The sequence below is a fragment of the Oryza glaberrima genome, chromosome 10, assembly GCF_000147395.1.
Source record: "Oryza glaberrima chromosome 10, OglaRS2, whole genome shotgun sequence".
Classification (NCBI taxonomy): domain Eukaryota; kingdom Viridiplantae; phylum Streptophyta; class Magnoliopsida; order Poales; family Poaceae; genus Oryza; species Oryza glaberrima.
In genome coordinates this window covers 7,631,658-7,656,124 of record NC_068335.1, presented here as the reverse complement: position 1 = coordinate 7,656,124, position 24,467 = coordinate 7,631,658, and the positions used below count along the sequence as shown (strand labels likewise).

Below are 24,467 nucleotides of genomic sequence, written 5' to 3'. Positions count from 1 at the left end.
AGTAAATTAAATTGCATCCAAGGTATACGAACTTGTCAAGTGGGTACAATCTAATGCACGAACTTGTAAAATACTCGTTTTTAGTGCATGAGCTTGTTTGGTGCGTGCAAAGAAAGGCGAACATGGATAATCCTATTGATTTAGGGGCTGATTAGGATACGATGTAAACATATATTTGAGAAGGTTGCTATTAGCCATACACCTCTTCAATAGGGGCTGATTAGGATACTATGTAAATTTACATATATATTTGAGAAGGTTGCTATTATCCATACACCTCTACAATAAAAAATAGAACGGGATATATATAATGAACATAGAAAAATATATGAAAAAATGAGCAATGATATAACTATTATCCATACACCTCTACAATAAAAAATAGAACGGGATATATATAGTGAACATAGAAAAATATATGAAAAAATGAGCAATGATATAAGGGTTAGAGATATATGACATTCATCGTTTCCATGATGAAGGATAAAGTAGAGACCAATATTATAAATATTGTATATCTTATACATACTCATTACACGTATGGGCGTCACATCCTAATCAACACCAGCTTTATAAAATTAACATTGCAAGCTATTTTGGTCCTCGTTCGCACAAACTAGACAAGTTCTTTTACCGAAATGAGCATTTTACAAGTTTATATACTAAATTGCACTCGCCTAACAAGTTGTGTACCATCAATATAATTTACTCTATTTATTATTTAACCATTTTTAAGTTTGTGTACCATCAATACAATTTACTCTATTTATTATTTAACCATTTTTACTTAAAAAATAAAAATAGACTCTCCAAATATTTGTTTTCCAAACTAAAACTTTTGGCCACACCAGTCTGAATAGCGTGGCCAAGCTACACTGTGATGCCATAAGTATTGGCATGACATGAGAAGTTTGGAGGGCCTGTTTTTTAAATTATTTAATAAAAAGGATTAAATAATAAAAATAATTCTCCAGGGTTTTTTTTTTTTGAAGGGAGTAATTCTCCAGTTCTCGCGCGTTAGTAATGGTAAGTTGGTAACAGGGCTGGCTACGTGGGCATCCAACAGTGTGCTTCTCGATTCTTCTTCTCCTCACGTTCATAAATAGTAGCAGGCGAGACGTTCACAAATTAATCCACCTCGCATTCTTAGCCTAAAGATGGTGGTCACTGCTCGAATGCACGCTTGGCAGCTGCTACTCGTGGCGGTGGTCATCTCTTGCTTCCACTGCCATCTCGCCGCTCACCATGGCGGGAAGAATGTCCGGCAACCACCGTCATCCGTCGTCGTCGTCGTCGGCTCCGTCCACTCCGGCTCAGACGCCACCAAGGCCGCGGTATCAGGTGCGCGCGCGCAGGGGCCTTCTCCTCCATCTCAAACGTTTCAGGCTTTCAGCCATGTCCACTTCTTGCAGTCCATGATTTTCTTGCCCGTGAGTTGCGCATGCGTGCAGGTGCCCCGGTCGCCGTCCGGTGCCACGACGGCAACGGTCGGGATGTCTTCCGGCAGCAGGCCCTCACCGACCGTCGCGGCGAGTTCCGCGTCCACCTGCCGCCGGAGGCCAAGAGCCGGCTGGCCTCCGTGACGTCGTGCTCGGTGAAGCTGCTCGCCAGCAATGCGGCGCGCCCATGCGACGACGCCGCCGCCACGTCCGCCGCTACAGCCAGAGGCTTCCGCCTCGCCGCCACGAAGCACAACGGCGGCGACGGCGCCCGAGTCTTCAACGCCGGAGCGTTCGCCGTCCACCCGGAGCTCTGCGACGACAAAGGGATTTTCTTCCCGCCGCTCCCTCTCGTGCCGGAGCCGCCGAACATCGGCGGCGTGCCAATTCCGCCGAATCCAATCACGCCGGCGCCGCCGTCTCTCGTCCCGCCGGTGTTCCCCACCCCATCTCCACCATCAATCCTGCCGCCGCTCACCCCACAACCGCCTCCATCGTCGTTAATACCGCCGGTGCTGCCGCTGCCGTTGCTCAACCCACCACCGCCTCCACCGCCCCCGCCATCTCTTCTACCGCCAGTGCCCTTCCTCCCGCCGTTGATCCCCGGCGTGCCACCGGCTTCGGCTTCCAGGAGTGGCCGGCCAGTGAGTACGCCCTGAGCAACTTAACACGCTGATTATTCTAGCTATGTGCTAATTAAGATGTACGGCAAGCATGTAATCCTAAGATCAAGAATCTACTGCAGTATACTGCAATCAATGTATACTTTTGGAATTTACCGACATGTCGAGTAAAAAGAATGTCAAATATATTGACGTTATTCTCAACCTAAATTGTTGAAAATGGAGATAAACATAAACTTGAAAAAGACTATATATCTAAAGAAAACTGCCGCAAGTTTTTAATGTGAAAAACTTTCAAATTTAACTGTACTAAAATTATAATATAATCATTAATATAACTAGGAAGAAAGCCCGCGCACATGCGCGGGTAGTTTATTTATTGTTTATAAAAAAATACTAAATGAAGCTTTGTCTCACCATATTCACTATAAGGAATGCTCCCTTCCATCAAAAAAAAAAAATATTCACTTCTATGTTTGAATCTGGACATATATATCTATATTCAAATCTAAAAGTGGGTCTTTTTGAGCGGGGAGGGGCAAACCATAGATGTTGACATACTAAATAATACGAATATCTTTTTGTTCTCACCTATCACCACTACTTACTATCATTGTCTTTAAATATGAAGGTTTTTTTAATAGATAGAATTATATATGTATCAAAAATAAACCCAATACATCATTAATACCAAAAAAGTTCATCTCTACCTCATACCAAATACAATAACTTACAGGTATCAAATCTATATATAAATATTTAAAAATACCGCTTCTACCAATTAACTGGATAAAATCATTAAACTTATATCAATGCCTCTTTAAAAGTCATCGGGTGAAGCCGACGGTAGCCGTTAAGATTTTTTCTTTGATGCCTTTATTCTTGGGTTCCGCATTGATATAGTCGCGCTCCTCAAGATAAGCGAGGTGTATAATTTTATAAAGAATTGCATTGGTAAGTAGGTCAGTTGAGATCCATGCTTGGCGTTGTTTAGGGTGTGAGTGAAAGAAGATGGAGATGATGAAAATAGTTTTTTTTATGTCTTTGAGTCGATTTATTGTATAGAGTAGACATAATTTATTTCTCTTTTAAAAATTAGCTCGGTTGATCATTCGATCCTACTTCAAATCTAATAGCTTCAGTCAATGGTGAGGACCACGTAAAAAATATTTGCTCAACCTGTGATCTTCGCTAACATATGAGTTAATACAAGTTTTTATTTTTTTTATATAGTATACATCTATTTCACCTATGCTTGTTCGAACAAATATTTGTCTATCATAGGGATAGGGATAGAGTGTACGTATGTGTATCCATAGACTGCATATGCACGCATTTATATGAGCTCATGTTATTGCTTTTTACATCGTTAGTGAAAAAAATACTTCAAATAAATTAACGAGAAGAGGGTGGAGCAATGGGTGGCATGAGGCGGCGCCATGGCATGTCTTTTTTTTCCATATCGCTAGGAGTTGTCGCTATGCATATGATCAATTTGGGAAAAACTTTATAGTTGGAAAGAGGAAGAAAACTTCTAGATGGGATAGATCATATACTATTTTTTTTCTTTTTTATCTCTTGCGTACTTACGTACATATGTAGGAGTTGTGTGTGTATGTAAGGACAGATTGGACAGTTTTTAGGGCAAATGTATTACTGTCATATATCTAATTTAATGGTTGAAAATAATGGATCACCGATTTTGAGTGTAAATCGATGATAGATGTTTTGCTTTTTTATAACTTTTCTTAGATTCTATCTAATTAGAGCATCACATGACATCTTATAAGCATCTATAGGAGTGTAGGAATGCTATTACTCGTAGTCGCAATCTAATTGTAGTCAACTATTATTTGCGGTGGATTGGTTGCATCCTCTACTTACCTATAATTTGTTGACAGTTTCGCACTTAGTATTGCCTTATCTTCAGTGTTTGATGACACACATGCTCATTAGATCTCAGCTAATCGTTATATGCACTGTACACAGATACCTCGTAAGTAATATGACTTGACGATTAGTGGATAATGACTTGTATATAAAACTTACATAAATAGGGATCAATGAGTATATACGATTGATATTTCTCGTAAGTAATATGATTTGGCGATTAGTGGATAATGGCTCGTATATAAAACTTACATATATGGAGATCAGTGAGGATATACAACTGATATTTTAGGCTAGAATTGACCAAGTATATTGTATAGTACATATTGTGTTTGTATCTAAGTGTAATAAATTTAGGAGTGTGTTCTAAAATGCTTGTGGGATTAGTTACTCCCTTATTTGTAGCGAGCACTTTTACGAATGGCTAAACGGTATAATAAAAAATTAGCAAATAAATAATATTATTACTTATTAAATCATAACATTAAAATTATTAATAGTATAATTAATAAAAAAATAAATTTCCTTTTTTTAATGAATAGTGTAGATGGTTAGTGCACTAATATTTTTCAAGTGTTTTTTTATCATGTTTTAGTAATTTTTTTAATTATTAGGTATTTGATTGGTAGGGTGTAATTATGATAATTTAGTAATATTATTCTGATATAACAGTATTTTCTTATAGTAGGGAGTAATTTTTTAATGATACTCACAACTGGAGTTTTTTTAATGTTACTCATAACTGGATTTGTTTTTATTTTTGAAAATGAAATTCTAATTTATTAATACATATTATTAAGTGATATACAATTAGATAATTATATAATGTATATTATTCACAGATTGAGATATTTTATGAATATTTCGATGACGTGCATAGAGTACAATACAACTCAAAATAACTTATATTTGTATAACTGTGGGCTGGAAGGCTAGAATTATTAATGTGGTTTTTATCTGATGTGCAACGTACATACTCCGAACTATATGGGCTGAAATATGAATTTTATTTTTCTCATGTGTTCGTGCAAAAGAAAAATAGAAAATAAGGTGTGGGGCCCACGTACAAAATATGTACTTCGTCCGTCAAAAAAAAAGACAAACCCTGAATTTCCGTGTACAACTTTTGACAGTTCATCTTATTTAAAAAAATATGAAAAAAATTAAAAAGACAAATCATAAAAAAAATATTAATCATGTATTATCATCTAACAATAATGAAAATACTAATTATAAAAAAATTTCATATAAGATGGACAGTCAAACGTTGGACACGGAAATTCAGGGTTTGCCTTTTTTTTTTTTTTACAGATGGAGTACGTACGTACTTGACGTACACGTACGTGCCATGTGTGGCTTTTTGAAGATAATAAATCTAATTGACATTTTTATGCTATATCTAACGGTTAAAAATAATGGGTCCACCAGATTAAATGAAAACCAACGATTAGATGTTTTGCTTTTTTCATAATTCTTCTAATTTATTAGAGAGCCACGTGGCGGTATAGGAGCGTTTGTAGAGGTGCCACGTGACGGTTTCAGAGCGTTTGTAGGAAGTTTAATGGATTTTTAGTATATAATAGATAGATTATACTATAACTAAATTATAACTTTAATATAAATACTAAAAATTAAAACATAACTTTATACATATATTTGTTACAATATAATTTCCCCGGAAAAAAAGTTATTATAATTTGCTCCGTTTTTTACGGAATGCTAGGGTTTTGGCGGCGCCTGGGCGACCAGGAGGCGGCAGCCATTTCTCTTGTGTAGAGATGGATCTAGATGGAGTTCTACTCCGATTTGTAGAAAAACGCTTCAGGGATTTCACCCGTGGGTGTGATCCGGTTGGAAAATCGAGTTTGGAAGGTCTGTTTTGGTCTTCTGCTTGGGTTCGATTCCCAGTACAGCCGCCATACCAATAAATCTTTAGCGGATAAGGTAAGGATACCAGATGAGATAATCTACTATAGTATCTATAACAAGCAGGGCAATTACTTATTGACCCTGGCCGTGTTTAGTTATTTTGGCAAAAAAAAATTTAACGTATACGGATACACATTTGAAATATTAAACGTAGATTAATAATAAAACAAATTACGGATTTCGCCTATAAACAGCGAGACGAATCTATAACAAGCAGGGGCAATTGCTTATTGACCCTGGCCGTGTTTAGTTGTTTTGGCAAAAAAAAATTTTTTAACGTATACGGATACACATTTGAAATATTAAACGTAGATTAATAATAAAACAAATTACGGATTTTGCCTATAAACAGCGAGACGAATCTATTAATCCTAACAAACAAATTACAGATTTCGCCTATAAACATCGAGACGAATCTATTAAGCCTAATTAATCTGTCATTAGCAAATGTTTAATGTAGCACCACATTATCAAATCATGGCGTAATTAGGCTCGAAAGATTCGTCTCGTAATTTACATGCAAAGTGTGTAATTGGTTTTTTTCGTCCACATTTAATGCTCCATGCATGTGTCCAAACATTTGATGTGACGGAAAAGTTGAAAGTTTGAAGTGAACACACAGTCCCTGTTTCGAAGCCTAACTACTAATTTAACTCTACGTTTTCTAGTTTGCTTATTTGACCCTGCTTTTCAAAAACGAACCTACCATCTGACCCTATTCCGTTAAGATGAGTTAACGGTGTTAAGTTAGGAGCAAATAGTCCTTTTTGTCCTTACTTATTTGGCCCTATTTTATTATGTCAGAAAATGTATATATTCAGATCTGTTGACAAATTTGTAATAAATTTGACATATGTTTCACATTCAATACAAGTTTGACGGATTTGAATTCAATTTGACAAATTTGAACCAATTTGATAAATTTAATTACAATTTGACAGATTTTTCACAAATTGAAGTGAACAAGACAATTTGACATCTTCCCGACGGTGGCGTTCTTTGGTGCGAAGTGTGTACATGTTCCCGCAAGACGTGTTGGTGGCTGACGGCGCGCGCGGCGCCGCGGTGGCGTTCCCCGTGCTGGAGTTCCCGCACGTCTTTCTCACGCAGATCGTGGAGATGGATGCGAAGCTAGGAAAGACCGCTGCCGGCAGCCATGGCCTCATCGTCAACAGCTTCGATGCCATGGAAGGCCACTACATCGAACACTGGAACGATGATGGCCGTGCCGCCACTACCTCCACTTGTGACCGGCGCAGCCGCTCTCCCCCCGCAAGCCACCGCCGGCATGGATCCCCTCCTTCCATGGCCCGGCGGTCGCTCCCTCCCCCAGCCGTCGCCGCCACAGATTTGCGCCCCGGCACATCCGCTCTCCCCCCGCGAGCCACCGCCGGCGTGGATCCCCTCCCTCCACGGCCCGCCGCGACCGCCGCCGGTGCTCCCTCCCTCCACTAGCCGTCACCACCGTAGATCCACGCCCCAGCACAGCCGCCCTCCCTCCGCGAGTCGGTGCCGGCGCGGATCCCCTCCCTCCACGGCCCGCCGCTACCGCCGTCGGTGCTCCCTCCACCAGCCAGCGCCACCGCGTCACTCGCCAGGAGAGAGAGAGAAGGAAGAATACAAGAGAGAGAGACTGGATAGGGTTGTCTGGATAGGGTTCGAGGGTATTTTGGTCATTACGAAATGTAATTATATTTCTTTTCTTTTTTTTAAATGGATATTTAATGGTGTGGCAGAAACAGAATCAAACGGAGTGTTTGTTTTCGAAAAGTAAGGTCAAATAAGCAAACTAGAAAAATAGGGCTAAATTGGTAGTTAGGCTTCGAAATAGGGTCAAATAAGCAAATGTCCTATAACAAACATGTGGGATCTCATATTGGGAAATGTTGGAAATATGATCGTGGATGGTATTTCTGGTTTGAGATCATGAAGAAATCGGACTCGGTAGTTGAAGCGTATAAAGCTGAGGGGACTACACCGCTACTGGTTGAACCCGTGAAATCCACGGAGGTGCTAGGTCTGCTTTGGTTTCTAGGGTTTAGTCCTCAAGGCAACAAGATCCAATCCATGACGTCTTTTGACGGTGGGGGTGATAAAGGGACCATCGTTGAGAAGGTTGCCCGCCCGAAGCCGTCGAGCGACGCCATGGCCAAGATGTGCCACAAGTTGTAGGGGGATAAGATGGCGGTGGATGATCCAACTGCTTTAGCTTTGGTTATATCCTCTCAAAGATAGGGGGATAAATGCAAGCTGGTTATATCCTCTCAAAGCTCGGTTCAAAGAGAAGAGCAAGATAGCTATTTGCAGGGACCTGGAGCATTTACAGAAGGCGAAGTCTATGAAGAAGAGGACGTGATTGAGGTGAATTTAGAGGAAGAAGAGGTCAAGCAAGCAGGACAATGGTCAATCCTGGAATGATATTATTCGCTGAAAACGCCGAATCAGACAGCTCTTTTTGATGATATGCCACGGGCGTGGAGGCTGAAATCTGACATAAGTTTAAGTCTCTGAGAAACAATTTGTTCATTGTTACTTTCATAGTGGAGGGTGTCTACTAGTTCATCGTACAGGGAGGCCCATGGCTGCATAGAGAAGATGCTCTTATGGTGGCAAAGTTTGATGGAATTACTAGTCCGTCACAGGTTCCCCTTGAGGTAGTTCCCATCTAGGTTAGTATTGGTATTTCTTAACATCACAGGTAAAATCCGCAAGCGTACGGAAGATACCAATGTAGCACTTCATCTGAGAGTATTCTAAGGTATCAATTTCATCAGGGAACATGTGTGTTCAGCTCTTCAGGCTCATCCAAGGGCATGAAGCAAATGTAGGCAAAGGGTAGAGAGGATTTCCTAGTAAGAAACAGTGTCTACGGAAAACTCAGTTTAATCCTAACGCGATACTTCAGGCACTGACCATCCTACTACTCCCAGATGTCACTCTACTGCGTACCCGGACAAGGAGGACTTGTAATTGAGGGCTGTCACCACCTCTACACCCACCTCAAGCCTATTGTGGGATACGAAGCAATCACCGGAAGTTAATTACTCAGACACCGCGTCTACGCAATTAATAACTACTTTAGCGCTAGCTAAACACTAAAGCAATCAATATAAATTAATGGACTATAGTGAACAATGATCCCACGCACTAATTAGGAACTAACCAAGAATAATTCTCACGAAGTAAATCTTAATTACTCATAATGATATTTCTATTAAAGCAGAATAATTAATAAAGTACAAGAAATAGAAGAGGATTACTGACAAATTCATAATTCCTTCGACTTCTTCTACTTTACTCTCTCTCCCTAATTCTAGTATACATAAAGTACAATAGAGCCTCTTATAATTCAGCTCAAGCTTGGAGTGTGTGTGAGAAGTGAAGGAGTGAACTCCTTAAATAGGCAGGTATGACGGTTGTAACTATGCGAATTGTCAAAAATACCCCGCAACCGCCATCAAGAGAGCGTCTGAAGTGTCCAAACCAAAACCTGGATCCAACGGCGGTCACCAGGGTTCGACCGAACCAACCTGGGCTAGGCCAAATGGTCCCCAGATTTAGTCTGGGCCTACTCCTCGCTCTTCCTTATCCATTTCTCCAGTAGTTGGGCCCATTTTTTGCTGTTTTGATGGAGTTTAGGAGCCCAACTCTCATATGAATAGAATTCTTCTTCACTTTAATCTAAATTTTCTCCCAACTTCAATGGTTTATTACTTGCATCCAAATATACACTAACACTCGTGGAATATGTTAGAGTTAAATCCTATCACTATGTTGGATGTTGTATTATCCAAGTATTATGCAGGTACTGGCGACATAGAATAGGCATTTAATAGCCGCCAACAGTTAGGATATATGATTTACCGCTGGTTCTAATGACGAAAGAAAGAGGAATTTTATATGGAAGCAAACTTGGCCAGGTCAAGGAAGTGGATGTGGAGGATGACGGGCGTAACAAACATGATTTTTTTTCCCGCTTATGAGTGGATCTTCCTGTCAAGCGTCCCCTGAAAACAAAGCTAGCCATTAAAATCAATGTTCAAGGTAATGAGGTCGTTCGGCACTTTGATTTGAGATATGAGCGAGTGCCACACTTCTGCTTCATATGTGGTTTAATTGGCCACTCAGATAAGGAGTGTGATAGGAAACTGGCCACAGGTTTTCAACCTTTCCAATTCTCCGCAGAGCTGCGTTGTTCACCTCTGAAACCATTTGAGAGGAAGATCAATAAGGTGAAGCCGATGCAGAGTACAGGGGTTGTGTGCAAGCTCATTTTCAAAGGTGTGGGCAGTGCAAGCTCAACCTCGTCGTGTCAAGATAAAGGAGAACAATGGGACGAAGCCATTCCCCCGAGGGTGGATGCTCAGGATGGTTTTGAACCCAGAGAGGAGGAGGAAGATGAGAAGATAGATCAACAATTGGCAGAGCAAGCTTGCAATCTGCAGGTTTCTGTTAAGAAGGTGGCGAGGCAGCAGGATAGTTCGTCAGAAGGTGGTCGTGGAGGGACAGAGGCTGCACAACTTCCCTCAGAAGAGATGATTCCAGTGATAAAGAACCTACACCAACAGGCGTCGTTTGGGGATGGATCAACTAAGGAAAGTAATAGCCAACGCAAGAGAAGATCTCCTGATCAGGGCACTGCTAAACAGATGGGGAGAGTGCAACCGGCCTTTTTGGGCTATGGGCAGTTGACAGGGGACAACAAGCAACTCTAGGTGGTACCTAGCAACACAGCACGAGTGCTGAAGAGGTTCAAGAAAGATGCAGTGGAGGGGGCGAAGGCGGTGGATATGGAAGCAACCAGTCATGTGGCTACTGGTAAACTGACGGGACCCGATGACGGGACCCGTTAGGAGCAATGAGTTGCCTATCTTGGAACTTCGGGGTTTTGGGAATGCCGCGACAGTTCGAGAACTTTGTACCTTGGTGAAAGAGGTTGGTTCCCATATAGTTTTTTTTTATGTGAGACTAGGAAAAAAGTGGAAAGAGTTAGATGCCTTCGTAATACTCCTAGATTGGTTTTAAATGGTTTTGCTGGGGTTAGTAGTGAAGGAATGAGTGATGGCCTTGCTTTGTTTTGGGATGAGTCTGTTCATGTCGAAGTTTTTAAGTATGAATGAAAGATATATTGACGCGTATGTGAGATTTTCTCTGGATGGACCTTTGTGGCATGCTGCCTTTGCGTATGGTGAACCCAGAGTGGTGAACATGCACTTGATGTGGTCCCTGTTGAGTTCAATTAGGCAAATTTCTGGTTTGCCATGGCTTGTTATAGGGGATTTTAATGAGGTGTTGTGGCAATTTTAGCACTTTTCCAAGAGACCTCGGAACGAAGCACAGATGCAAGAATTTCGGGATGTTTTACATAATTACCAGCTGTTTGATTTTGGATTTAAAGGGTTGTCGCATACATATGACAATAAAAGAGAGGGTTGGAACAATGTGAAAGTCCGACTTGACCGAGCAGTTGCGGATGATAACTGGCGGAATTTCTTCACTGATTATCAAGTATCTCATTTGATCTCACCCTGCTCTGGTCATTGCCCGATCTTGTTAAAGTTCGATACAGAATCTCAGTCCCAACACAAAACGAAATGTCTTCGTTATGAAATATTTTGGGAAAGAGAAGCAGCACTCAGCACTACAGGAAGTAATAAATTCAGCCTGGGAAGATTCAGGGGGAAAACAGAATCTGGGAGACATAAAGAAAGCTCTTGGCAAAGTAATGAGAGCCCTGCATTCTTGGAGCAAGGCCAAGTGCATAAACGTAGGTCGTGAACTTGACAAGGCAAGAAAGAAGCTTTCAGACTTACTTGTGGCAAATACAGATCATGTTGCTATTCGCCAAGAAACTGATAACATCGATGAACTATTATACAGAAAAGAAATGCTATGGCTCCGACGTTCTCGTGTCAACTGGCTGAAGAAAGGAGATTGCAATACCAATTTTTTTCATAGCCGGGCTGTTTGGAGGGCTAAAAAGAACAAGATATCTAAACTTCGGGACGCCGGGTGCACTGTTCACAGTACGGCAAGCGAGATGGAGCAGATGGCAACTGAGTATTTTCAGTCGATATGTACTGCTAACCTAAGTCTTGACCAATCCAGAGTCACGAGACTCTTATAGACAAAGGTATCGGTAGAAATGAATGCCAATTTATGCAAGGAATTTTTGGAAGAGGAGATAGCAACAGCGATGTTTTAGATTGGCTCACTCAAGGCACCTGGGCCTGACAGGTTTCCGGCAAGGTTCTACCAAAGGAATTGGGGCTGCGTTAAGAGTGACATTGTTGGAGCTGTGAAGGATTTTTTTCATTCAGGGAAAAGGCCGGATGGTGTCAATGATACTAAATAAACATGATATATACATATATATTTGAAGATATGACATACAATGTATTGGAGGGAACTCTTCTAGCACGTCAAGAGTGAAAATGCCCAACAAGAGTACGTACAGAGGAACACTTCCATAGTTACATCAGAACACGGTTTTGGGATAATTAAGACAACCTAGTATGTTGGAGTGAACTCTGTTCCTGGAACACAACACATTTTGGAGATGCCCAACATAAGTATCAAGCATAGTGGCTTCAAAGCTTGAGTTTTAAAAATCCCTCTCCAAAACCAGCAAAAGAAATATATACATTGCACAACTATCTCCTTTCGATATATACATTTGGAATGCTACTCTCAAAATTAGCTATATTTCTTTTCGCTGCATCAGCAAACATTGTCCTCACATTAACTGGCGCTTCATCCACAATAAAGGCAACACCCAAACATCAGCTCTGCCACCAGGGTGTCCAGTAGAGTGGTTACCTTCTCTGGAAATTAATCATCTTGATGGATATGGCGTAAATTGAAAAGAAGAAAACCGAAAACGCAACGAGGACGGCAACCGTGGCGCCTGTCATCCCCTGTTCAAATCCCAGGTTTTGCTGGAGGAATTCATGCACCGTCCCGTCGAAACCAGGGCCCACTATCCTCGTGTCCACGTCACCTAATTGTGATGTAATGACGCCTCGCAGGGTCCATGCCACTGGGCAGATATAATAAAACCAGATCCACCATCCTGGAATTCTCTGTAAGATGGTCAATAAAAATTAATCAGAATAGATTAAAAAATATTATCTGATTAGCTCCAAAAGGGTATTTTTTAACAATGCATCATAGAGCAATAAAATTAATAAAACATAAAGATTTGATCAGACATGCATTCCATGATTTTCCAGGAAATAATTAAGTAAAGCCTTTCCTATGTAGATTGTTAACAAATAATTCAACAGAAAAAAAAAGACAAAAGTAGAATGAAATAATGTCTTGTAGTGTCTTACAGATTGTGGGATTAAGAACCCAGAAAGAAGATTCCATAATGAGTAAAACGCTGAGGATACCACAGATGCCATGTGTTGAGTAGGTGTCAAGCCTACTGCCACCATTCCATAAAACGTGAAGTAGGTAAAAGTAAGGAACATGTAAATAAGGTACAAGACCAATTTTCCTGCAATCAAAAGATCGACTTTATCATATTACAAAATGGGAAAAAGACTAAAGTACCATAAAGAAATGCCAATTGCATTATGTGTAGAAGACTGGAAGAGCATTAGAATCTCTGCAAGACCATATGGATTGGAAACATTTCTGGTGACAAAGAACTTACTTATGTTCCGCTCATAATTGACCATGAAGTAAGTAATGAGACCAAATATTAGTGTCTGAACTGCAATATATGGGATCTCCACAAGACCCTGTAGGAAAGATTTTAAGGGAGGATAACAACCAAGATGGGAACCAGGCCAGTAAAAGGTACGTGGTAAACCTGAGCTGCAGCATATGGGAATGACGAGTACATGTTAGCTGCTCTTTCTCTATAGTAGACTGTCCTCTCAACAGAAACTACAGGTTGTACAGATGAAGCATTATTTACACCAAGAAATAGGCATGCCGCATAAAGAGCACCCATGATAAGTAATATATCTTCTGTGGATTCTCTGCAAAATAATACTGATGTAAGTGAAATGGTGTATGCCTCTCACCTTCATTCCAACACGTATATATAGAAATCATACATGCATACGAGTGGTTGGGAGAAATAATTTAGGGTCGACAATACAGAGCTCAGTTGTCAGTCAAACACACACTTCTAATGGAGATACTTAACCCATTCAGATGCAACTCAAAATTAAGGCTCTTCTGAAAGAGTTATCTTTTGTTGGATACACAGTATCCTGAACCAACTTTGACATGGGTATATAGCACACATAGGAAGACTAGGATGGCTTAGGTAGAGATCTTCTTGCGCACAATTAATGTACTTGACAATGTTCCAAATAATGTTATCGAATTCAAATAACAGTTAGTTATTTTATCAAAATTGGTATGATACTTTCAGTGGGTCAAATTGGAATTCATGTCATCAAGGTATTAGTTAGATGGGTCCATTTATATAATTGTTGATGATAAATGATGTTAACTAAAAAAAATCAAACAGTGCTTGGGCTCAAGTAAAGAAGAATATAGCTTGGGGAATCAATTCTACAAAATTAGAGTTTTGTGGCTAGGTGGAACAAATTGAAATAATTCTCTAGCTAATAGTGCAACCCTTCCATGAATAAATTATTCAAGTAAAATACATGCTTTGCTATCAGATGATTACTAAGAACAAACATAAATATACATAAGACATACAAGAAAATAATCCCTCTGGTCAAAAGAATAAGATGCCTTGGACAACATCCGGTGAAAATTTAAATATATGATATTTTGGACATCTAGTCGAACTTTTGAAACATTGATCATCAACTTTTAAAATATTTTGCTTGAAAACATAAAAAAAGTTGTGTACATTTGTCTTGAAAAGTACTATAATAATCTGATAAACTTATTCTATTAAAAACTTGTGCTCAAAGTAACACCTTGAAGACCATAAAACAAGTCAAACACCATATACTTTTTTACCAGAAGGAGTATTTGAGAAGTTCTGCATTGAAGATTTACCTCTTCATCCCGACGTTCCAAAATATTGAACCAAATATTATAGCAGCAACTGATGTGAAAAATAACCGCACAACATTATACTCTGGACTTCTCCAGTAAACAAGACTTTGCTTGCGCAGGCACACCATGAATTGAGTAAGGCCATTCTGTGAAAACTCCGATGAGAACTTTAAAGGCTCTGTGCCAGAAGCTGGAATGCTTAGTTCTACAATTAAGTTTTCCACATTCCTAAAGTATAGAAAATTAGTTTATTAACTGAATTCCAACAATTAGAAGAAAAAACTGGAGGTATTTTATTTAATGCACTAGGAATAACCTGAACTGATATGAGTTCTTGTAAACTGTTGCAAAATCTATGCCAAGCCTTTCTTCAGATGCTTGTGTTGTAACTTCAAGCATCCAGGTTGCTGGGTTGTAGCCTTCAGTGATAGGAACGACCCTAGGAATTCCCTGTGTTGTCAATATTTTATAAAAAGTTAGTTTATGATCATTATAAATTGAGATTAATGATGGTTGACACTGGAGAGCAATATTAAAACCGCTCACGTATTTCAAACACAGAAGTAAACTAGCAATCATTGGTAAGACACCAGTTGTTAAGGATGGTAACTAATTTTTTCGACAACCAAAATTGACCAAAGACTTGCAGCTTTTGACTTTGTAATTTTCAATTTCCAGAAAACAAATCAGTGACATGAATGGATGAACTCCTGAACAAGCCATAATGGCATCTGTTGGTGTTCCCTTTCTTACTAATGTATTGAAATCATATTTGGTAGGGCCAGAGCTTTTAAATAAACGCCATATGCCACAAAATATAGCTTAAGGTTAACACTTTCTAAAAAGGGTAAAGCTCTTCACATCATGATTGCATGCAAATGAAAATCTAATTAGGCAGGCAGCATTAACACTTTTTGACCAGTGATTTTATCAAATTTGTCAAAAATGATACTCCCTCCATCCCAAAATGATCTTCAATGAAGACACCATGCACACATTGTCCCACAATACATGCATCGATTAAAACACCATGCCAATTACACCCTAGTATGCACACATTCTCCCATGCTGCATTAATTGTATTCCGATGAAATCCGTGTCCATACAGTTATTTGATGATCAATTTGGGAAGGAGGGAGTATGTCATTAAGAACTAAGCTTATTGATATCCCACTAAATATCTGGTAGGGGGAGGAGGGGCAAGGGGAAATAGGGAGCGCAAAATGGAAATACAAGGTGTCAAATATTTGTGAACAAATAATGTTCAAGAGTGTTCAGAAACATAGGGTACCAAAAAAAAAAGGAATATCAGTTGTTTACAGAAACTATTACATCCCACTAACATAGTAGAACAATATAATAACAAAAACACTATTGCGTATAATCTCCCCTTTTATGATATTCTGTGAAAAGAACCTAGTTTTAACAAGGAATAATGCAGCTGTGTAACACTCTCTATGTATTACCTGAAAGTAATTAATCATGTCAACTGAGTTGACACCAAGTGAACCTCCATATATTACTCGACCTCCTCGTTTCAGAAGGAGTAGCTGCATCAAATCAAATAGTCAGCACGACCAACGATGGCAATATGCAACTAAAAACAAAACAAAGAATGCAACACTATCCCTGCCACTACCTCATCAAATGCCTCAAAGATATCAATACTTGGCTGGTGTATCGTGCAGACCACAGTTCTACCAGTATCAACAGTGTTTCGAACAGTGCGCATCACAATGGCAGCTGCTCGCGCATCCAAACCAGATGTAGGTTCATCCATAAAAATGATAGAAGGATTTGCAACAAGCTCAACAGCTATAGTAAGACGTTTCCTTTGCTCTGTCGATAAGCCTGTTAAACCCTGTTTTCCAACTAATGCATACCGAATTTGATCGAGCTCTACCAATGCCATAACTTCTTCAACAAATGCCTGCAGGTAAATTAGGATTATGTATCAGCAAAAAGAGCAAACACTCCTAGGATATAAAATTTAAGTGAAAGTTTAGAACAGACATGTCTTGTTTCTTTGCTTATGTCATTTGGAAGCCGCAGGGTTGACGAGAACCAGAGAGACTCTTCAACTGTTACTTGTGGCGAGTGTATGTCATTTTGTTCAACATATCCTGCTATCCTGGCAAATGTTCGCTGTTCTTTTTTATGGCCAGAAATCCTGATATCACCTTCTATGTAGCCACCAGTTTTTCTGCCAGCTAAAACATCCATAAGTGTCGTCTTCCCAGAACCACTTGCACCAACCAATGCTGTCAGGACACGTGGCCTAAATATCCCACTAACTTCAGACAGCAACTGTAGTCTTTTCTCAGGAACACCTTTTGCTTGCATTTCCTGTTTAACGAAATACAGTTTTAGCTGAGGTAACATGTAAGATCAATAAATAAGAGAACTAGATTTTTAAGTGAGTCACCTTTGGCATATTGACATAATAGTTCACATTGTGGAACGTCATGGTGAGTGGCTGAAAAGGTAGTATCATTCCCTTTTTACTTTTGCACTCCGTCTGCCCTTCAAATCCATCATTGTTCTCGTATATTTCTGCAATTTAGTTCCATAGAAGTTGTTACATGTTGAAGTAAAAGTGTATTCAGTGTAAATCAGATGGACAATAAGAATGTCATGCTGTTATAAATACAAATCCATCTGACCATTTTACTAATGCTGAAGAATGTTAGAAGATCAATAAACCATAAATCAGACAGCCAGTCAGCCATCATTCAACTCTTAAGTAAATCTAGGTGACGTGATCCACATATACAATTACAATGTTTAGTAGGGTGAAAGAGCATAAGTAGAATATGCCAGAAAGAACTGGGAAAACCTACTGTGTATATTTTAATATAGAAAAATCAAAGCTGCAGATAGATATGAAAATCACCTCCAATCGTATTTTTGTTGGAGTCAGTATTTATATGCACATCTCTTCCATCCCCAGCATCAGAAGGAACCATTGACTGTGGCTTTCGAAGGGCTTTAAAAGAAAAGTTATTTCAGAAATTAAAACAACTGGCAGCCAAATATTATTTTAGAATTTGATTTTATCATCTCAATACTCACGATTAAGGAACGCCAACGCAAGAGTAAACATAATATTGAAAAATATGGAATAGGCTAATAAAACGCCAACTCCAATCCAGAACCAATGATCGTCTGTTGGGAGACTGTGTGAAATAAGAATATTGGTTCCAACTGTCATGTTCCCTGAAACTGATACCTGAAACCAAAAAATTATGAACAGCAGACAGTTAAAAAGAAAATGAATAACACAACTAAAGTAAAAGGCAGGCAAGGCAGGATGAGTGAATAAAATATGCATATACAATTAAATGGACCTTTGACCATCTGGATGCTGAGAACTCATTAACTGAAACAGCACGCTGTGCGTACATCAATGGTGAAATCCAATACGCCCAGTCCCACCATGGTTTTATGAACCCTATGTTAAACAGCAGGAGTCATGTATCCTCGCCAATAATAATTTGGTAAAACAATTTAATGTAGGTCAGATTAATGAATAATCAAGCAAAAATTGATAATGGTACTAAATATCAACCTTTAGGAACAACGAATCCTCCTAAAAGAAAAATTGCCAATAAGACAGCAGATCCAAAAGTACTAGCGATGGTCATGTCTCGTGCAATAGCTCCCATCATTCGGAAAAGGCCCAATGCCATTTGATGTATAGAGAATAACAGCAACATAAAGCGAAAGAATCTGCAGATGGTATGTTTAATCACAGACATGAACAAATACAAGAGATGTAGCTAGTTAAGCAAATTGATCAAAAGGGTACATGTCCTGGGTATACCTGTCAACCGTTGGTGCAAAGCCTACCGTGTAGTATACTACACATGACCATACGACAGCTTCAATAAAGGAATATGGAATTCTTAGTATCCAATTTGGAAGTGAGAAAGCCCATGCGGGATGAAAGAAATTATCTCTCTGTTTATAGAACACTGGAAGTCGAGAAATAGTCATGGTCATCTCTGTAAAACCATTAAACATCATATGCACAAGCCCAAAAAATAGACATGCCAGATAAAGATTCCCGTTTTGCTCATCAACAGGATGTAATCTTGTCCGGAGAAACAGTGTGGATGTAATGATCCCAACAAAAGCAACCTGAAAAAAAAAAATCACTCCATTGCTCAAAACCCCAAGTGAAGAAAATGATAACATGACTTCACATAATATTTATCAACCAAATCATGACTTGGTAGAAGTGAAATGAAATGATAGCCATTCATGTATAAAATTCTGTATGTTCAAATTACAGGTGACAAGAATATGGCAAAAATAAAACAGCAAGTCCCTTTATAAACTAGATAAAAGTAACACAACATGTAATATTCTTGAAGTACTTCTGCCTCAATAACTTTTTTATACCAAACATGAATGCAATCTTAAGGGAGCGTTTGAATGCCAACTTAAGCAATAGGAGAAGTACTGAGTGCTGAATACTAGAACAATATGACATGAAATTCTACAAACAAAGCATAAATTCTGTTAAGATAAGGTTACGTGAAAAAATAATGTAAAAAAACATACTAAAGATTTGAAGAACTTTTTTTTACCATCGTTAGTGTCTAAGATTGTGACTTTTCAAGCCTCTAGTATTAACTATTCCCAACCCAAATAAATTTGATGCATGCTGCAATAGTGCTGATTTGATGTATCATGGATGAGCTTGTTGTGGTTGACCTTCACAGACATTGGCCACTATGACAGATTATAACAGGAAAATCTATAAATTTATTTCATGCTTCATAGACTAGTCCATATATTGTAAAAATCAATCTACATGTTCCTCGTAGTTAACAAAATTAACTGTTCTAATAAATTATTAAAAGAAGTAATGAGAGTCATGACGTACTTGGCATGTCCTAAAAGTGTAGAGGAAACGATTACGGCTTATTAAAATAAGCTCTCTGGCAAAGCATGCTCTAACAAGGCTAAATTTTGGTACTGCAAATTTCGACCTGGGAAGAACCAGAGCAGAATCTTTATTACCACACGAACTACTTAGATTAGCCTCCAAATATGTACCATACTGGGATTCTTTGAATACAGCTGCCATTTCTGATGCAGAAACAAAGATGTGTTGTTTGGACTGATCAGACCAATACTGAGCTTGATCTTTCTTTGAAGTCACCTGGAAAAAAAAAGTTACTTGCATGTAAACTTCAGCATGCCCCCAACTTCTATGGAATAAGCAGACTAAAACAATACCTCCTGGAGAAAATCTGCAATTCCCTTCCGAGGTGGCAATGAAAATCCCAATGATTTAAAATAGTCCACGACATGCTTGATAGGACCTTGATAAATGATCTTTCCTTCTGACAACAGAATTAGATCATCAAATAATTCAAATGTCTCAGGTGCGGGCTGAAGAAGTGACATCAGCACAGTAGCTTCCATCTCATGAACAAAGTTCCTCATGCAGTTAACAATTTGAAAGGTTGTTGAGCTGTCAAGACCTGTCGATATTTCATCCATGAGAAGGGTTTTTCTTGGTCCAATAATCATTTCACCTGCAAGATTGCATCACGTTCAGGAGAGATGTACCACGAGTAATGTAGAACAAAGAAAGTAATGGTAGTTGTAACCTGTTGTAACTCGTTTTTTCTGGCCACCAGAGACACCTCTTTCCATGTCACTGCCAACAGGGGTATCAGCACATATATCCAACCCAAGCACTCTCAATACATAGTCTGAGACAAGATTGTGTTTTTCTCTTCGGAATGATGCAGTCTGGCCACACAAAACAAATCACTTTCCAGAACGAAATATGGCATGTAAGAAGTTTAACCACAAAATTAGGTAACGAACCTTCATAAAAGCATCTATCTCAGGACTTGGCCTTATGCCCCTTTCCTTTTCAAGATTGACCAATTCTTTTAGGCACTCTACACATAGACAAAAACAGGTGTAAGTTGGTACCTAAACAAGTTAAAAAGATGAAAACAACTAAAATAGCTTGTGCAAATGCCTAACTATGTTGCTATTACAAGCATTCGAGACATAAATTTCTACAACAATTACTTGTTAACAAACAGTATTTCAGAAGTATAAATTGGCTTCATGTTTTGTGACACTGAAAATCAGCTAAAAGGTTTCCAGGAACAAGAGATGGGAAGCACTTCAGAATATGGTCCAGCACAACAAATATTAGTTTTAGACTTAGTAAATGACATGACATTGAAAAGAACAAAAATGCAGATCAGGTATCCCCCCACCCCCTCTTTTTTTTTGAAAGAATAGCAAACCGAGTTGTATGTTATATTACTAGAAAAGTTTAAAAAAACAGAGCTAATATTAAATGAGCTCCCATTCATATTAGTTTCTATAGAGAATTAAATGTGCCTAAATAGAAGGGCATCTGCAAGTATTTTACAGTGCCTGGCTGGCATAAGAGGCATGGATCATCACATAATCTGCAAACTGAACAATCATAAAAACAATGGCCAGAAAAATAGAAATTTCAATTTTCATGGAGGTTATTTTTTCCCCTAAGAAGTGCCTCTTTTATTAAACAGAATACTTGCATTACGAAAATGGCTATTGGGATGCACTCTCTAGACTCTAGAAGCAACTGAGAGCACGGTCACTTTTTTCTTTGAAACATTTTATCTTACAGGCCAAAGTGGTACAACATTGATTGAGATTTTGATTGCTGTCAAACATAATATATCAGCTACCACAAAACTGAACAACCAAATGCAACAGAATTAAGAAACATATATGGAAGTAAGCACATGGTGTGCATAATCCAAATCAGAAATAAGCGTATGTGCACGCACCAAACATGTTGAAAGGAAAATATCATGTAGAGCAAACAATAATGTTTCATAAGATATTATTAACTTAACCTCTCTTTATATTTTCATGGCATAATTTACTAATTTTGAAGTAATAACAAGGAATTATTTGTAGCATGTAGTATTTTTATTATAAACATGTCATAAAAGGACAATGAACTAGTAAATAAGACCAACCTTGCCAATTTTCACTAGCGCCCTGGCATTTTGCCGCAAAATCTAAAGTTTCTCGTACTGTCAATTCTCCAATGTGGTTATCTGTCTGGCTGATATAAGCAGAAGTTCTCTGTACACAAAATTGATCTAGAGCCATTCCATTGTAGGCCACTTCTCCACTTTTCTGTTGGAAGGTGAATACAAATTGGGGGGGAAAATAAGTCATGACAAACTATGAATTTCATTCTAGAGGACAGAATTAACTTTAGTCAAGATGGACAAAATAACTGAAATGTACACGTATATGCGTGTGTTGAGGCGGGAGATACTCACTTTTAGCTGAGAATCCAGTTTATCAGCAAGAGCCAACAAAAGAGTTGACTTCCCAGATGCAGGAGGTCCCAACAACAACGTCATTCTTGCACCACACACAAAAACAAAAGTACAGACTCAACAAGTTGTACCAAATAGCATTTCTTAAAAATCAAATAGGTACATGCATATATAAGAATATATCACAATTCCAAGGGAAACAGTGAGATGTCAAGATTAAGCACATTGCCATGCAAACAAACAGTTTCCTTTTTTTTTTCCAAACTAGTGTAAATGCATCAAGCGTTATGCATGTGCATTCTCTGTATGCTAAGTTTCTCACCTCCCAGGTTTGATAACTCCACTAACGTCGTCCAAAATAACCAGCTTGTGCTTGTCAGGACGTAAAAGATGGCTGCTAATAAGAATTCTCTGCTTACAAGTAAATGATAAAAAGGGTATATCAGCAAGAGTTCAACAAAGTACAATATCACAATGATGAATGGTTAATGAAGTAAAATTAAGCTATTTAAGAATCCACGTTGTAAACTGGCAACTATAGTAAGTGATACTGCACTGGCCAGCCAACCAGCTAATAGAGTAGTCTTTGTCTCTGCTAGCTTTCATCTATTTCGATCAAAGACAGCAAATAATCATAAGCGGCGATGCAGAATGACTATTCCATAGCCAAAACAACTAATGCAAATATGGGAAATCCAGCCTCTGATCTAACAAGAACTGCCCATATCCAAACTACCACAACCGTTTAAATTCTGACTTCCGTGCACCACAAACCATAAACAGATACATATGGGTCATCTGGGCGAAACAAAAGGGTCACACAAAGTCACAAACCAACCAGCCAATTAGTCAAATTAATGTAGTTGCATCTCATAGCCGTAAATACACGTGATCTAATTTAAGTTTCGCATTAAGGGAAGAGGAGTAGACAAGCTCGCGTGAGTTGTGACAACAAACTAATTAATACAAGCTACTACTTCGGTCACTTTTATTCACATGGAGTGTTGTAGCATCGCTCTCGTCTATTTTGCCTATTAAATCCTTTCCCCATTTACCGCGCCATGCACCACATAAACACGTAATAGCAAATCTATAGATCAGATCACTATACCTCCGCAATGTCGTGGACGAAGTTGACAAGCGTGGGCAGTGCTCGCCGGCCGACATGGACATCTGTTGATACGGTCAGGTTCTGGAACCTCACCTCCACCCGCGGCACCTCCAATCCCACCCTGCACAATCCCAGCAAATTGAAAGCCGGCGAAAACAAAGCAGTTAGATCTTAATTAGAGACGCTCACGCTTGTAGCGAAGCGGAGAATCGAAGCCCCCCATTACGTACGCGTCGAAGCGGGCCTTGATGCCGTGGAGGAGGTTGGCGTTGTCGAGTTCGGAGGTGGCGAGCGCGTGGCGGAGCACGCGCTGGAGCCCGGGCCGGTCGAGCTTCCGCACGTCCACCAACTGGCCTTCTCCTCTTCCGCCGCCGTCGCCGCCGCCTAGGCCGTCGGGATCGGGGAGGACGACGGCGTGGCTCCGCCGCTTCGCGGAGGGGAGCCGCTCGAAGGCCGCCCAGAGCAGGTCCGCTTCCTCCGCCACCGCCCTCCTCCTGCTTTCCTCCTCCCCCTCCACATCCACCGCCACGTGGTGGTCGATGCCGCCCGCAGCGAACGCCATTGCCGCCGCCGCGATCTCTGTCGGGGGAAGGCGGAGAGGAGTTCGGGAACGGTCTCACTACTAGTCTGGGGTTTTTGCGGAGGAAGAATAGGGAGCGTCGCGTTGCGGCGAGGGGCATAGATTTATAGGAAGCAGGTGGTGGCTGGCCAGGGGTACAAGTGGCGCACGTTTACTACCGTCTTACACAAGGCCGAGGGATTCGTAGCTTGCCGGGGGTTTAGGATCCGACCGAGCTTTTGGGCTTTCGTTTCGAAGATGGATTCCTTGGGAGCTTCCTGGGCCATGTGAATACTTGGGAGCCCAATTGCACGTAAACTTTCAGCCAGAAAAAGTTCACTTAAATATAAGTCAAATCTGATTTGTATCTCAACCGCAAAATCGGTATCGACTCCTCCAGCTATTTAAACCATACAAACGACTCCCTTAACTGTTTTGAGAGTGGTTTTTAGTTTTTTACTGACATGACGCCCACGTGACAAACCAGTCGTCAAATCTCTTCTCTATTATCATACAAATTAAAGATGTTTTTGCCAGTATTTTGATATGCCATTCGTATTTGAGTCGGTTTTAAGTTCATTTATTTTTGGAAAT

The 24,467-nt window shown here is 39.6% G+C and overlaps 2 protein-coding genes across 2 annotated transcripts; one reads left to right on the top strand and one right to left on the bottom strand.

The window, feature by feature from the left end:
• The first annotated feature begins 1,121 nt into the window (after window positions 1-1,121).
• On the top strand, window positions 1,122-2,266 carry LOC127752921 (proline-rich protein 4-like). The gene is made up of 2 exons (XM_052278368.1): window positions 1,122-1,341; window positions 1,452-2,266. The coding sequence occupies exons 1-2, from the start codon at window positions 1,158-1,160 to the stop codon at window positions 2,096-2,098; spliced, it is 831 nt and encodes a 276-aa protein (XP_052134328.1). The 5' UTR covers window positions 1,122-1,157; the 3' UTR covers window positions 2,099-2,266.
• A 10,022-nt stretch (window positions 2,267-12,288) lies between these two features.
• Window positions 12,289-23,932, bottom strand: LOC127786058 (ABC transporter G family member 51). The gene is made up of 24 exons (XM_052313383.1): window positions 23,545-23,932; window positions 23,315-23,435; window positions 22,526-22,614; window positions 22,204-22,288; window positions 21,892-22,054; window positions 20,726-20,802; window positions 20,503-20,647; window positions 20,126-20,427; window positions 19,770-20,048; window positions 18,702-19,018; window positions 18,447-18,607; window positions 18,226-18,329; window positions 17,951-18,107; window positions 17,772-17,864; window positions 17,304-17,431; window positions 16,892-17,224; window positions 16,518-16,808; window positions 16,345-16,428; window positions 15,195-15,328; window positions 14,879-15,106; window positions 13,701-13,872; window positions 13,542-13,629; window positions 13,216-13,382; window positions 12,289-12,963 (listed from the first exon to the last, which is right to left on the bottom strand). Exons 1-24 carry the CDS (start codon window positions 23,874-23,876, stop codon window positions 12,697-12,699), a joined length of 4,317 nt encoding a protein of 1,438 aa, XP_052169343.1. The 5' UTR covers window positions 23,877-23,932; the 3' UTR covers window positions 12,289-12,696.
• Between the last annotated feature and the right edge of the window lie 535 nt (window positions 23,933-24,467).